Here is a 15,991-nt window from a genome sequence, read left to right as displayed (position 1 = left end):
TATCGTTGTCAATCTTACTGAAATTTCAAAACAATGAACAGATATTTTTTAAGTTGTGCATGCATAAGGCGAGGTGTCACGTGTACCAAGATACAGTGAAGATATTTGTTTAGAGTACTAATCAAGCAGATCATATTTGAGTACATCAGTGCAAAAGAGAAAATAAACTGAGTGCAGAATATAGTCTGCCAGCTAAAGAGAAAGTGCAAATTTAAAAAATGCAAGAGTTGTAATGAGGTAGATGGGAAGATCAGGAATATATCCTCAGGTTATGAGAGGTCTGTTCAAGGGTTTGGTAGTAGTGGGAAGAAGCTGTTCTTGAATCTGATGGTATGTGCTTTCATTCGTTTGTATCTCTACCCGATGCGAGGGGGAGAAAAGAGAAAGCTGTGTACAGGGGTGTATCAGGTCCTTGATTATGTTGACTGCTGGTGATTATGCGTGCATTAGGTTTTTTCATCACCCTATGGCCCGGATTTTGCAGAGTGCGATGTACTCCACACACAGCTAGCGTTCCTGTGCCCAGGATGTACCAGTCCAAATCTATTGGGCAGACCTTGCTGCCCAAAGCGATCCAAGAGCCAATTGCCAAGGTTCTGAGCAGCAGCAGGGTATCCATTGATGTGAGTGGGCCAGGATGGTCCGTGGAACTCTTCTGAAAGTCTTTGACAAATGGCAAAATTCTCCCCAATCTTGTCATCTTGAAGCTGTCAAGAATTTTTCTGATTATATCTGATATTCAGAAACACCTGAAGGCAAGGTGAACAATTAAAACACTTTATTTTAAATTATTAAAAATAGTTGTAAAAACAAAATCGCCTAAAACATTAAGGCCAAAACAAGTGTCTCTAGTGGCTATACAATGCTCATCAGCTGAATGGATTTGCAGACCGTAGGAAATTTCATGGCTTCAGATCAAACACATTCACAGAAACCTGGTTATCAACTTCCATCTCCTCCATGTTAAACAAAACTGGGAAGAAGCATTGAACGTGGTAAGGACACTGAATGCCCTCTGGGTGGGTGGGTTGGTGGGTTCATCAGCAAGAACAGCCCGGTGGGGTTATCATAGACCAAGTTGGTCAAGTGTGCTGAAGGTTTGCAGAGAGTAGTGAATGGATCAACACAAGTGATAAACCTATCTGAACTGAGGGGGAGGCATCTTTCTATGGCAGCATTGATAGAAGTGACCAATGAACTGTCCTTGAGGAGGCAAAATCGGTCATCACAAAAATATCTCCATCGTCTTGTGCAGCACGATAATTGTGCTAAAGAGGATGGACTTGGAAAACATCTGGAGCTTTGAAACTGGGCATCCACGAGGCACCATGAACCGTCAGAAATGTTCACCACCACAATCTGTAACATAGCCTGGCATGTGCCTCACTATCATTACCATCAAAGAAGGGGATCAACTTTTGGTTCATTGAAGAAATCAGATGGTCATATCGGGAGCAGAACTGTGCACACATAAAGCAAGGTGCAACAAAGGACTTTGTGTGTGCAAAACAGCAAAAAGAAGCACATAATGGACAGAGCTAACCAACTGCATTCAGCAGATTTTTGGTGAACAATTAAACAGCGGATGGGAAGAGGAGACTGCAAGAACATGCCCATCATCAGTAACACTGAGGCCCAGCATGTGAAGTCTAGAGATGAGGCTGAATCACCAAGTGGATAATGCATCTCAACTCCCTCCAAAAATCCCCATCACCACAAAAAACAGTCTTTAGTCATTTTAATCGCAAGAAATGCCTGAGGGCTCTGGATACAGCAAAAGCAATGGGACCAGGTTACGTTGTAACTATAGTACTGAAGATCTGTTCATCAGAACTAGCTGAGCCTCTAGACAAGCAGTCAAATATAGTTACAACAAGGTGGAAAATTGTCCAGGTAGATCCTGTTCACAAAAAGTAGGAGAAACCAGGCTGCTAATTTGCAATTATTATTTAAAGTGTAGATTGAGTCTGTGGCGGGAAATGGACAGTTGCAGTTTCAGGTTGAGACCCTCCATCTGGACTGAAAGAGTGGAGAGGAAGCAGCCAATATAAAAAGGTGGGGAAGAGGAGTGGGCGAAGAGATAGCAAGCGATAGGTTGGCACAGGTGATGAGGGGTTGGTACAGGGAAAGTGGGGCAAGAGGTTGGTACAAGTGAGGTGGGATTGATAACAGTTGGGGAAAGGCAGGGTAGAGATAGCACAGAAGCTGGGAGGTGATGTGGAGCAGTCGATTCAGGAATCTGATAGGAAAGGTGACGAGTGGAGCTGAATAAGGAAGGATGATGACAGATGGGAACAACACAACACAGGGACGAAGATCCAATGGGAGGATGAGTGGGTGATGAACAATTGGAGTAGGTGGGGGAAGTGGACAGAACCAGTAGTAGGGAACGGGAGATTACTGTATTTATGCCTTGCATTGTAGGCCACCAAGTGGAATATGAGGTGCGTTATGTGAGATGCTGTTCCTCTAATTTGCATTTGGACTCACCCTGGCAGTGGAGGAGGCTAAGTACAGACACATTGATAGAAGAAAGGGAGGGGGAATTAAAATGGTTGACAGTCGCCTAGTCTGAGTTTGGTCTCACTAATACAGTGGAGGCCACGATAAGAGTGCCGAATGCAGAAGATAAGGTTGGAGGAGGTGCATGTTCATCTCTTCCTCACCTGGAAGGGGTACAGAAACATAGAAAAATAGCTGCATGTGTAGACTATTCGGCCCTTCGAGCCAGCACCGCCATTCAATATGATCAAGGCTGATCATCTAAAATCAGTACCTCGTTCCTGCTTTTTCCCCATATCCCTTGATTCCTTTATCCCTAAGAGCTATATCTAACTCTCTCTTGAAAACATCCAGTGAATTGGCCTCCTTCTGTGGCAGAGAATTCCACAGATTCACAACTCTGGGTGTAAAAATGTTTCCTCATCTCACTCCTAAATGGCCTACCCCTTATTCTTAAACTGTGACCCCTGGTTCTGGACTCCCCCAACATCGGGAACATTTTTCCTGCATCCAGCCTGTCCAATCCTTTATTTCTATAAGATCCCTGGATGGTGGTGGGAGTGGAGGTGCAGGGATGGGTGTTGCACTTCCTGCAGTTGCTGGGAAAAATGTCCAGGATGGGATGAGCGAACCAGCAAGTCATGGAGTGAGTGTTCCCTGTGGAAAGGGGTGGGTAATAATAATACTAATGGATGGGATATATATAGCGCCTTTCTAATACTCAAGGCACTTTACATCGCATTATTCGTTCACTCCTCAGTCACACTCGGTGGTGGTAAGCTACTTCTGTAGCCACAGCTGCCCTGGGGCAGACTGACGGAAGCGTGGCTGCCAATCTGCGCCTACGGCCCCTCCGACCACCACCAATCATTCACACACATTCACACACAGGCAAAGGTGGGTGAAGTGTCTTGCCCAAGGACACAACGACAGTATGCACTCCAAGCGGGATTCGAACCGGCTACCTTCCGGTTGCCAGCCGAACATTTAGCCCATTGTGCCATCTGTCGTCCCAATGGTAGGGGAGATGTGACTGGTGGTAAGATCAGATTGGAGCTGGCAGACATGTTGGTGAATGATGTGCCGGGTATGGAGGCTGACAGGTGAAAGGTACGGGTTGAGAGAGCTCTATCACTGTTCTGTCTGGGGGGAGGCGGGATGAAAGCAATAGTGCAGGATGTAGAGGGGATATTGGTGAAGGCTTGGTCAAGCAATTGATCAACCACAGTGGAGAGGAAACACACCTCCTAAAGACTTTTTTTTGATGCAGGGCCCCAATCTGAATTGCTGCCTGATCATTTGCCTTCACAGATAGTGTATGACCCCTCGGATTCCCCCAGCTGCTCCAAGGTGGCCATTCACAGGTCTGGGCAGCGGGCCATCAGGAGTTCCGTCCAAGCCCACCATCTGCCCTTTTCCTAGGATCCATCCATGGCCGGGTGCGCTGGAGAGGGAGCACACTCTGTCTACTGGTTCCTTGGAGGCAGTCTGAGAACGGTGGCAACTGCAGGGACTGGATGGCATCCTAGACAAAGATGATAATGTTTTAATTGTGTGTATGTTTGTAAAGAATGAACTGCAAATAATGTAAATACATTTAATTTGTAAATTGAACTATTTTTGTAAAATTAACTCTGCAGTAAGATCATTAATGTTTAATCATTGTGCAGAGACTGACCTTCAAGCCTCTTCTCTTGTGGACCTAATTACAAATACCTGTGAGCTAATGAACCCATTAATGTTTCTAGCTGTCCCTGAGAGCATACTGCATTTCACTAAGTATGGGCTTTACGCTGATAGAATCTAGAGACTAAGTTATCGAACTCTGTGCTCACTCACTCAAGGCTGTGATGGAGCCTGGTGATATACCCAGGGGACTTGTGCAAGATCTCTCGCTTTGTGTTATCTCCTTCCATTTCTATTTCAGGCAATTAGAATCATCTCCAGTATTCAAAGGCTTGGGAGCTAACCTCTCCCTCTCTGCTTCCCATTCTTTCAGTTACCAGTTGGCTCCTGCTGAATTCTGCAGTACCTCGGCCCTAATTTAGGAATGAGAGCCCACGGAAAGATCAGCTTGGATTCGAATGACAGCCACAAGGAGGGTTCAAGGGGTGGAAGCGTGAGTAGAACCCAGCACTTTCTCTCCGGCTCTTACCCTTCAAATCTTTAAGAACTTTGTTGACACATCGGGTTTTGTTGGGTTTTGAACGCAAACAGTTTCTTAATTTTAAAAGCTCAGATGGTTTTAGAATCACCCTTTGAAATACATTCTAGCTGCTGAGGGAGCAATTGTTACAGCAGCCCATGATTAGTCTGTGAATGGAGAGAGAGTTCACACGTTTGACTCTCAGTTTTCTCAGCTAGGCCACTGCCTCGGCCCCTGGTTTCCAGCAGTGCACCCCCATCTCCCTTACTGTGCTTCATAAACCCGTCCCAAACCCTCCTTCCCTGCTGGGTGTCCCGTTCAGTAGTTCCAGCAATGTTGGCACTGGCGCTGTGGAATTATTAGCCTCCTGTATTGTACAGTTCTGTGATTCAGGGTGATATTGAGTTTATTGTATGTGTACAGGTACAATAGAAATCTTACTTGCAGCAGCATCGCAGGCACATAGACTTAGATAATAACACACAACAACATAAATTACACATAAATGCTTCAAGATGGTAAGAAAAAGACTGACAAAAAAAACAAGAAATTGCAACAAAAATGCACAATTAGAAAACAAATCCACGGTAGTGTAAGAGGCGCTTCATAGTCTTCTGTTGCCGAGGTAGGAGTAAAGTTGTGCAGGTCAATTCAAGAATCGGATAGTTTTACAAAAGTAGCTGAACCTGGTGGTGTGGAACTCCTGTGCAACAATAGCAGGAAGAGGTGGGCATAATCCATATGGTGGCGATCCTTGATGGCAGATGCCACCTCCTCGAGGCAGAGCCTCATGTAGATTTGTTTGGTGGTGGGGAGGGCTGTGCCTGTGATGGACCAGTTTTATTTCCAAAACTTCCAGTGGATTGATTAAGAAAAATCCATTTAATTTCAGGTTCGAGCCCGTCCAGTTCCAGTGGCAGGCGTTTATCTGTTGATGGATTGTGGGTGTCACAGAAGTTGAGGAAGTGGTTAAAAAGATGCACGGGATCCTTGGGGCTTGATAACATGGAGGCTGAGAAAAGCATGGTGAATCTTTCTAAAAACTGGCCTGGGCACAGTTGGTGCATTGTATCCATTTCTGGGCATTCTCAAGAAGAGATGTAAAGCCTTTAGAGAGAGTGCAGAGGAGAGTTAAGAAATGATTCTGGGGTGATAGTCTCTAGTAATATGGACGGACAGGAGAAGCTTGGTTGGTCTCAGAACAAGGGAGGTCGAGAGGAGATCTAATGGAGGTATTTAAAATCAGGAGGAATATCGGTGAGAAATTGGATGGCAGTCAAGAGCATATGAAGGTGATTGGCAAATGAATGGAAAGTGACACGATGTAGCAAGTGGTTGAGGTCGCCAATTATCTGCTGTGGAGACCAGTAGAAGCAGATTTAATTATAGTGATCAAATGAGAGCTGGATACACAGGCCAGGCCAGAGGCCGGGTGTCCTGCAATGAGTGAGTCGTCTCCTAACTCCCCAGTGCCTTTCCATCATCTACAAGCCGCAAGGCAGGAATGTGATGGAACACCCTCCACTTGCCTGGACGAGTGCAGCTCCTTGAACTCTGAGGAAGCTCGACACCATCCAGGGGAAGGTTTAATTGGCACCACATCCATCACCTTAAATACTCCCTCCCTCCACCAAAGATGCACAATTGTTGCAGTGTGTACATGACGCACTGAGATTTTTGCCTGTCCTAGTTTTTTTTTTAGTTTTAAGTTACAGCATGAAGCAGACACTTCTACCACCAGGTCCACATTGACCATTGATTACCTGTATGCACTAGGTCAATCTAATGTCACTTTATCATCCATTCCCTGAATTTCAGGCACAATTTACAGAGACCAATTAACTTACATACCTACAGACTGGAATGTGGGAGGAAACTGGTCACCTGGAAGAAACCCGCGCAATTGCAGGGAGAACGTGCAAACTCCACATAGGCAGCCCCCGAGGTCAGGATCATACCCAGGTCTCTAGTTCTGGTCTCTACCAGCTGCCCCACTGTGCCACTACTCCAACAGCAGCTCCAAAAACCCTGATCTTGGCAACTAAGAAGGCCAAGCACACCAGCTGCAAGGGAACACTTCCACCCTTTTACCACACGCTGTCCTGACTTGGTAATATTTCCCTGGTCATGAAGTTCTCTCCTCAACAGCATGTGGGTGCACCTTCACCAGGGCAACAGCAGTTCAAACAGGCAGCTCACCCCCACCTTCTCCTGGACTGTAATTATCATTAACTGAAGGTTGTGAACGTTTAGAATTATCTCTTTCAGTAACAGGGGAATGTCAACAGTTTAAAGTGTTCATGTTTGAGAATAGCAACACACCAAGAGAACTATGAGACCTGAGTATCAATAGGAAAGCTGTAAAAATTCTGATAGGGCCAGCATAAAATAAAGACAGGTCAGGGGTCTAAATCCCCTGTTTGTGCTGTTGCATCTTATGCTACTTAGGGCAGGGCAGCTGCATTTCCCTTCTCCTCAAGTCCACCAGTGTGGTGACAAGCTACATTGTTCTTACTGTGCAATCACAGCACAACAGCCATCTTAACTGTGACGGGAAGAGGATAAGCAGGGTATTTGGAGGTTACATTTGAAAGCAATTTCCATCTAATTTAAGAATCTAGGGTCCAGGAAAGATCGATTAATGAGAAATACCAAGTCCCAAGGTAGCTTTACTGGTCTATCAGGATAATTGAGCCGTTACCATAATGCATTTAGTTTCTCACTCTGCAGCACTTAACGTCGTATCTTTATGCACTTTAATAATTAATCAGATCTGATTTGTGAGTGATGTTTGTGTGAGAGTATAGTTTCCATTGCCCCACTGTAGTTTTCTCCAGGGTTGTACTAGCTGGGGCTTTGCTCATCTCACTACATTCGGGAAGGCTGCAGTGGCCATCTGGCATCAACCTGCCCTCTACCCTGTGAGAAAGTTGCTACTATCTGGAATCACAGTTAGAGAAATCTTATTCTGCCCATTGGCCTGGTAACAGATCGTTGAAAGAGCTGGTTGGCTGGTTCCACTCTTCTAGGACTCTTCTCCCCAGAATTTCCACATCAGAGCCCAGCATTGTAGAGGTGTAGTGATGCCAGACAAGGCTAAAGTAGAGCATGATCAATGGGGATGATTTTGAAGTTACTCTTTTGAAAGTTCCTACTGAATCTGCCCCTTTCTGGTTATTAGATGCACATCACTACAAACCTTTCTCCTTGTCTCCTTGTCTCCTTGTCTCCTCTCCCATTTCCCTTCATTCTGTTTTCTCTGGTCACTAATGCTCCTGCTTTGGAATTAGACTCCCCTGATTGGCTCTGTCTAAGCCTTCCCTTTTCACAGGAGAACATAGTCTATCACAACTTATCTCGTCCAACCCTTCAATACCCTCTTGGCATTCATCGCAGTCAAGTCGGGGAGTGGGCTTGCTTGAATCAGCTACCCCCAGGAAACCACAACTCCTCCTTCCCCAGGACCTTCAGCTCATTGCCAGAGACCATGTAAGCAGGAGAGACATCACAAGTCACCTCACCAAACCTCAGTAAGTTGATGATCTCCGTCACCCATTTAGAATCCTAAAGGGATTCAATTCGTGAGCCAGTCAAATGCACAAGGCCAAGACCTTGTGGAAGTGACCTACCCCTGGTTATTTCAACACAAGACTTTCCTCTTTCAAACAGCTTGCCCTGCCAAACGTCAATCTTTACCCCATAAATATATATACATCAATCATTTTTACTTAAAACGGTGCTGCACAGGAACAGGACCTTCTGTGCCGGCCATGATGCCAATCTAACTGATCCCATCTGCTTTGGCCCGTATCCATTAATTCCCTGCCTTAGGCAGTCCCACAGCTTTGAGGAAGACTCCATTGTAAGGGCAGTAAAGTGGCTAGTGGACTCTCCCATTTGGACTTGGGGTGGTTAGTTTAGGTTTAGGAGACAGCACTTCATGTTTACACTGAGCTTTCATGTGTTTTCCCAACGGATGGACTCAATGTTCTTCATGCCATCACGGATGCTCCTTCTCCTACTCGAGTGACCACGTGGGCATCCTGAGGGGAGTCCACCCGATAATCCCTTCTTATGACAAATCCTGTTGTTATTCCCAAATTGGCCAGAGAAGAACTGTAGTAACAGATTCACAACTCGTCCCTCACATGTGGCATGTGGTGAGAGAGGACTTGCCAGACATGATGTAATTGTCATCATCTTCCCAAAAAGTTGAAACAGTATAAGGCAGGCAAACGTAATGCTAGCATTTATTTCAAGAGGACTAGAATACAAAAACAGGGGTGTAATGTTAAGGCTCTATAAGGCACTAGTCAGGCCGCAGTTGGAGTATTATGAGCAGTTTTGGGCCCCATATCTGAGGAAGAACGTACTTGCTCTGGAGAGAGCCCCGAGGAGGTTTACGAGAATGATCCTAGGAATGAGTGGGTTAACATATGATGAGCTATTGATGTCATGGGGCTCCACTCGCTGGACATTAGAAGGATCATAGAAACTTACCGAATAGTGAAAAACCTAGATAGAGTGGAGGTGGAGAGGATGTTTCCACTAGTTGGTGAGTCTAGGACCAGAGGTCATAGCCTCAGAATTAAAAGATGCTCCTTAGGATGAGGAGGAATTTCTTTAGTCAGACAGTGGTGAAACCGTGGAATTCATTGCCACAGACGGCTGTTGAGGCCATCAATGGAAATTTTTAAGGCAGAGATAAATAGATTCTTGATTAATACGGGTGTCAGGGGAAATGGGGAGAAGGCAGGAGAAGTAATGCCCTCTAGTCTTTTACATTTCCACCCTGGAAAAATTGTTCTGACTCTCTCTATGTATCTCATCATTTTATAGAACTGATTCCCTCTCTCTCTTTATGTTTAGAAATTGCTCTTTCCTGCCACTCGTGTGTGTTTTTGATGCCAGACATGCTGTGAAGGTACAGGCTTCACACTGTATTTTATGACTCACAAACACAATCGATTAAGGATGCCTGTAAAAACAGAACCCACTTGTTACCCAGGGACAGCCTGTAAATAATTCATGCCCGCTGCATTTGACCTCTCAAAGGGAAGTAGGTGCGTGGAGGCGCAAGAACTGCAAAGGCTGGAATCTTGAGCAAACTGCTGGAGGGAACTTAGTGAGTCAGGCAGCATCTGTGGAGAGAAATGGACAGAGAATATTTTGGGTCAGAACCCTTCTTTGGAGCGAGTTCTTTCTATCTATACAGTGTTGGACACCATCATTGTATACATCCCAATTGTCCTCCCTCAGTCCCCTTTGATGCAAAGAAAATTCATATTATCCAATATTTCCTCATGGCTAGGGCTTTCCAGTCTTGATAACATCCTAGTAAATCTCTTCCCCATCTCTAATATAATCACTTATTTCTACATTTACATAATATATAAGTACAAACAGTAAATGCTGAAAATCTTTGTCAGCTTACTTAGCAATGGAGACTGAACCAGAAATAACATTTTGGGGAAAAGACCTGGGAATGGATTTTGAATGTCTATGAGTTATTTTTGGCCTATTTTTGATGTTCTGCTTCTTCCTGCTTTTGGTGAAAAGAAACTGATTTCATCTCATGAGTGTGGTAGCTTTTTGGGTTGAGACATCACAAAGACAAGGGAAGTGGTTGTGGAGATGGTGCGCAGAGTCCTGGTGACAGGAGTTAGCAAAAGTACATTGATAATTGATTCATCACAGCAGCAGGACTGTGGCAAACGGAGGCTGATTAAAGGGGAGCAGAGGAGGCAGCTGTACCTAGTGCCTGGTTCAAACTGTTGATTGAGAATCAAATGGCCATCAGTACCACTCTGCCGATGAGGACAGGAGCGTTTTTCCTCAAGGTAGGAGAAACCAATTCTGTTTGTTAGAATTGTGCTTGAAAGAAAGCTGGACCTTTGGGAAGTGAGATCCATATCTGTGGCTGTGGATATTCCACATTACTGCGGCACAGACAGGGAGTCAGTCAGCACGGTATGGATAGATGGGGTCAGGCTTTCTCCAACAGCTGGAGAGTTAGTAACAAGAGGACACGGATTGGAAAGATTAACACTGGGGAGAGCAAGAGACAAGGAACTGCAGATGCTGGCTGCCTTTTTGAGGCAGCACCTCCTGTAGATCCCTTCGATGGTGGAGAGGTGATGAACTGGGCAGTATTCACCATTTTTTTGCATTCTTCTTCATTCCTGGGCATTTGAGTTGCCAAACCATGCTGTGACGCAACCAGTCAATAGGTTCTCTACCTGTAGAGGCCCAAGAGAATATTCGTCAACATACCCAATCTCCTTCGTCTTCTAATGAAGTAGAGGCGTTAATGGGCTTTCATTATGATTGCATCAATGTCCAGGACAGATCTTCAGAGATATGCACACGCAGGAATTTGTTGTTTTTGGACATTCTTCACCACCGTCCCGTCAATGAAAACAGGTTTGTGGATCCTCCACCTCCTCTTCCAAAGTCAACAATCAGTTCCTTGGTTTTACTTGCGTTGAGAGCAAGGTTGTTGTTCCGGCACCATTCGGTCAGTCGATCGACCTCCCTCCTATACTCTGACTCACCGTCATCTGTAATTTGTCCAATAATGGTGGTGTCATCGGCAAATTTGAAGATGGAGTTGGAACCATGTCCAGTTATGTAGTCATGAGTATTGTGTGGGTAGAGCAGGGGCCTGAGCACGCAGTCTTGTGGTGCTCCTGTGCTGATGGTTATCGAAGAGGAAGTATTGCTGCCACTTCATACTAATTGTGATCAGTTGATGAGGAAGCCGAGGATCCAGTTGAAGAGGAATGTGCAGAGACCAAGTTCTGTGAGCTTGGTAACTTCTTCTTTAGATTTCAGCTGGGTCTCTATCCCTTCCCCATCCCAGATGCTTCCTGACCCGCTGAGTTCAGCACTTTGTGTTTTGCTCAACATTCCAGCATCTGCAGCCTCTTGTGTCAGATTTATACATTTCTTTTTTTATAATGTGTTTTCTGAACTATTTTCTTGTTGGCTTCTTACATAACTCTGTTTTATATAAGCGGAGAAATCATGTATCAAAACAACCGTGAGAGAGTTTGACATAATTTATTTGTGAATAGTGAGTTATAAACAAGAATTAATGGGATACTGTTATAAGCTGGTTTGCTGAAGGGCATGTCACGAAACAAGCCTTTATACAAAAGCCATTATTCATCCAAATTACATCAATTTTCACACATTCAATATCACCATATAATTCCTTGCTGGATATTTGTCATGTCAAGTAGAGTTTATTGTCATATGTTCAAACGCGGTGAGGTACAGATATATTTGGCTGTGAACTGCTTTGCACATCCTGCAGTTATGAAAGGTGCTGCAGGATGGGTAAAGCAGGATCTCTTTTAATGCTTTCTGCTGGATTTGAACTCAGAGAATGACAATGAACTAAAGGTGATTGTATCCTGTGCAGGGAGGGTTTGTCAGGTGGAATTCTCTGCCTCAGAGGGAGGTGGAGGCAGGTTCTCTGGATGCTTTCAAGAGAGAGCTAGATAGGGCTCTTGAAAATTGCGGAGTCAGGGGATACGGGAAGAAGGCAGGAACGGGGTACTGATTGGGGATGATCAGCCATGATCACATTGAATGGAGGTGCTGGCTCGAAGGGCCAAATGGCCTACTTCTGCACCTATTGTCTATTGTCTATTGTCTTTGGCCTTCATAGAGTCACACAGCATGGAAACAAGCCCTTTGGCCCAACACATGCCTTCCCATCTAAGATAGTTCCATTTGCCTGTGTTTGATCCATATCCCTCTCAACGTTCCCTATGCATGTACATGTCCAAATGTTGTTTTAATGTTGTTATTGTACATGCCTCAACCACTTCCTCTGGAAGCTCAGTAAAATCAGCTGCAGTCCCTTTTTTATGGATACTGAAAGTCACTGAAAGTAAGCATGCAGGTACAGCAGGCAGTGAAGAAAGCTAATGGCATGTTGGCCTTCATAATAAATTGGAGTTGAGTATAGGAGCAAAGAGGTCCTCCTGCAGTTGTACAGGGCCCTAGTGAGACCACACCTGGAGTATTGTGTGCAGTTTTGGTCTCCAAATTTGAGGAAGGACATTCTTGCTATTGAGGGAGTGTAGCGTAGGTTCACAAGGTTAATTCCCGGGATGGCGGGACTGTCATATGTTGATATAATGGAGCGGTTGGGCTTGTATACTCTGGAATTAGGTAGGACAAGAGGGGGGCTTATTGAAACATGTTAGATTATTAAGGGATTGGACACACTAGAGGCAGGAAACATATTCAGGATGTTGGGGGAATCCAGAACCAGGGGCCACAGTTTAAGAATTAGGGGTAGGCCATTTAGAACGGAGATGAGGAAAAACTTTTTCACCCAGAGAGTTGTGAATCTGTGGAATTCTCTGCCTCAGAAGGCAGTGGAGGCCAATTCTCTGGATGTTTTCAAGAGAGAGTTAGATAGAGCTCTTAAAGATAGCGGAGTCAGGGGATATGGCGAGAAGGCAGGAATGGGGTACTGATTATTGATGATCAGCTGGCTCAAAGAGCCGAATGGCTTACTCCTGCACCTATTGTCTATTGTCTATTGATACATGGAGCCCTAGTTGTGGTATTAATGTGCATAATCCCTGCCCTGATTTAAGTTCCCACAAGATTGTATGTCTGTTTTATTTTGGACAGACTTACTAAATTCTACCAGCTTTATAGGACGATGCCTCAACCCTTTGGGGATTCTCACGGTGCCCGTTCTGCAATCAGTTTCTCATTGACTCAGAGCAACACGCAAAGAACAAAAGCTTCACTTATACCAGAATCACGAGTGCAACCTTCACCCTGCCATCTCTCACCACGGACTGCTCCTTTAAAACCCTCTGTTAAGCTCGCACTTGGACCAAGTTTCCGATGAGCACTGTTCCACCAAGTCTGACTGCTGCTCTCTCTTGCTGTTGACTGGATGTTATTGAAATACGGGGTATATTTGTCTAGATCTTGTTGTCTGTAATATGCGCCTCAGTGTTTGGGAGATTTGGTGACAACTTCAGCTCATTTAAAATAAAATGCACATGGGAGACGGAGAAGGTGTGTTGGCCCTGGAGGAATGAGGAACTGCAGATGCTGAAATGTTAAACAAAACCCAAAGTGCTGGAGGAACTCAGCGATCAGCATGTGTGGAAGGAACAAATGAGCAACATTTCGGGTTGGGACCCATCTGAAACAGGGTCAGACTGAAGAAGAGTCCCAACACAAAACACCACCTACCCATTCCCTCCACAGATGCTGCCTGACCACAGAATTCCTCCAGCACTTTGTGTTGTTAATGACATGGTGTAATGATAAATGCACATAAAGACATTCATAGATAAAATGTACTGTGTGTTGTTGAGTTTTAATTCTCCTTGATGGGTTATAATTGGATTTATTTTTCCCTTGCAGAACATTTGAGGTTTGCCACCACAGGTCTCCCTTACTCTCCCTTGAACAGTTCCATGCCTGGGTGGGCTTGCGGAGCAGAGATGAGACGGTTACCGAGTGAGGATGAGAGTCAGCTCGAGGTCACTGTTGAAGTTACCTTGAGTGCCGACACGGACGAGGTTTTCACTGAGGATGAGGACCTGGGCAATTACAACTGCACCCTTGGCCACTCTGTGCTGGCCAAGGGCCCTGCCCCTTCTACACCCAAACATCAGAAGAGGACACCGCATCAATATTACTTCCGCGAAGCCGACGGCTCGAAAAGCAAGGCGCCCATGGACACCTTCTACCCAAAAGGTTATCAACTGTCTCAGAATTCAAACACCCCATCGCCTAAGGAGAAGGAAAAGTAAGTGGACAGGTTGAGAGTGTGATGCAGCGGGTAGAGCTGCTGCCTCACTGCTCCAGAGACCCGGGTTCGAACCTGACCTCAGGTGCTGTCTGTATGGAGTTTGCACTTTCTCCCTGTGACCGCGTGAGTTTGAAGAGCCTGATAGTTGATGGGAAGAAGTTGTTCTTCAAACTGCTGGTCATGGTTTTCAGGTTCCTGTACCTTCTTCCTGGTGGTAAGATAGAGATGAGAGCGTGGCCGGGGTGGTGTGGGTCTTTGACGGCATTGGCTGCCTTTTTGAAGCAGCGCCTCCCGTAGATCCCTCCAATGGGGGGGGGGAGGTCAGTATCTGTGATCGACCGGGTAGCACCTAGCACTCTTGTAATCGCCTTCACGAATCCTGAATGCTCGAGGTGTATAAAGTTACTACAAGATGCAACAATTAATTAATTTCTCTGCTGTTTAACAAAAAAAAAACTATTGTAAAGCAAAAAGCTCCAGTGAATAATAGGGGTACTGTACACGGTAAGTCTCTGTCAGAGTGAGCGGGGGGGGGGGGGGGGGGGGGAAGAGAGAGAGAGAGAGAGAGAGAGAGCAAGAGACGGGGAGACCAGGCAGGGATTGAAAAGTGAGAGCAATATTTTAATAGCGGGGGGGCTGCAGGATTGGAGCCCAGTTTTGTAAAGAATCGCTTGTTGTTTCCAGGAGGCAGTCCCTGGATTCGTTTAGAAGCAGTGAGAAGAATTATCTGCCCCAGCTGTACGAGCGCCAGTGGCTGTTTGAGGTGGTGTCCAAAGGCAATGCGTGCAAGTTAGATGGATTCCTGCAGCACCTGATCCGGAGCAACAAACGCCTCACTGACTGGGAATTCAGAGGTATGCACCCCACCCACCTCCTCCCATGGCTACTCTTCCCGCCTGCGTACAGACCAAGTGTCAAGGTGAACAGTCTCTGCAACACAAATCTTCCTTTTATCTCCCACCTTTCACATCCTTAGAATCTCCCAAGTTGCTTCAACACCAATAAACTAAACTTCTGATGTTTGTTCTCTGATATGATGTGTCCACCATGTCCAGCTCCTCTGTCAGAGTGGAGTTTGCTCATCCCTGCTGCTCTCGACAGTGCAGAACTGTCACTCCCACAGTGCGGCGCTCCCTCACCGCCCCTCCCACACTACTGTACATAATGGTGATTGGCCAAGACCATGCAGTTGAAGTGTTAAATTTACAAATTTCGGAGCTGGGAGAGGTCCCACAGCGACCTGGATACCCTCTCTCCTTCCTTCACTGTGGAGAGCCTCACTGAAGGGCGGTGACTGTGTCAAGGACATGGAGACTGATGTGTAATGCCTGCAATGGGAAGTGGGTGGGTGGGGGTATGGGGGGGGGGGGGTGGTGTGGAACATGCTTTGTTAAGGACAATTGCTGCACCATGCAGACAATTTGTAGAGTTAGCTGTTGCTTAGTATAGCTCAGTGCACCAGGAATGGCAGTGCCTGAGTTGGCTCCTCTCGGTTTAATGGTGCCAGTCTCAAGCTCAGTCGGTCCACACTGGGAGGAACTAGT

General features: G+C 45.7%; 1 protein-coding gene across 2 annotated transcripts in view; it reads left to right on the top strand.

Moving 5' to 3' along the window:
• The first annotated feature begins 4,442 nt into the window (after window positions 1–4,442).
• The window catches only part of LOC116988850 (transient receptor potential cation channel subfamily V member 1-like), a 29,476-nt gene continuing 17,927 nt past the window's right edge, over window positions 4,443–15,991 (top strand). The window contains exons 1-3 of one of the 2 annotated variants that reach the window (XM_033045827.1): window positions 4,443–4,621; window positions 14,057–14,444; window positions 15,132–15,301. In XM_033045827.1, the coding sequence (XP_032901718.1) occupies window positions 14,110–14,444; window positions 15,132–15,301 (505 nt within the window). In that variant the 5' untranslated portion in view covers window positions 4,443–4,621; window positions 14,057–14,109. Of the gene's footprint in view, window positions 4,622–10,359; window positions 10,489–14,056; window positions 14,445–15,131; window positions 15,302–15,991 lie in introns of those variants that run through there. The other variant, XM_033045828.1, reaches the window with a different exon arrangement.

This window comes from Amblyraja radiata, chromosome 28 (genome assembly GCF_010909765.2).
Source record: "Amblyraja radiata isolate CabotCenter1 chromosome 28, sAmbRad1.1.pri, whole genome shotgun sequence".
Classification (NCBI taxonomy): Eukaryota; Metazoa; Chordata; class Chondrichthyes; order Rajiformes; family Rajidae; genus Amblyraja; species Amblyraja radiata.
The sequence above is the reverse complement of the archived record's forward strand: the minus strand, read 5'-3'. Positions and strand labels throughout refer to the sequence as shown.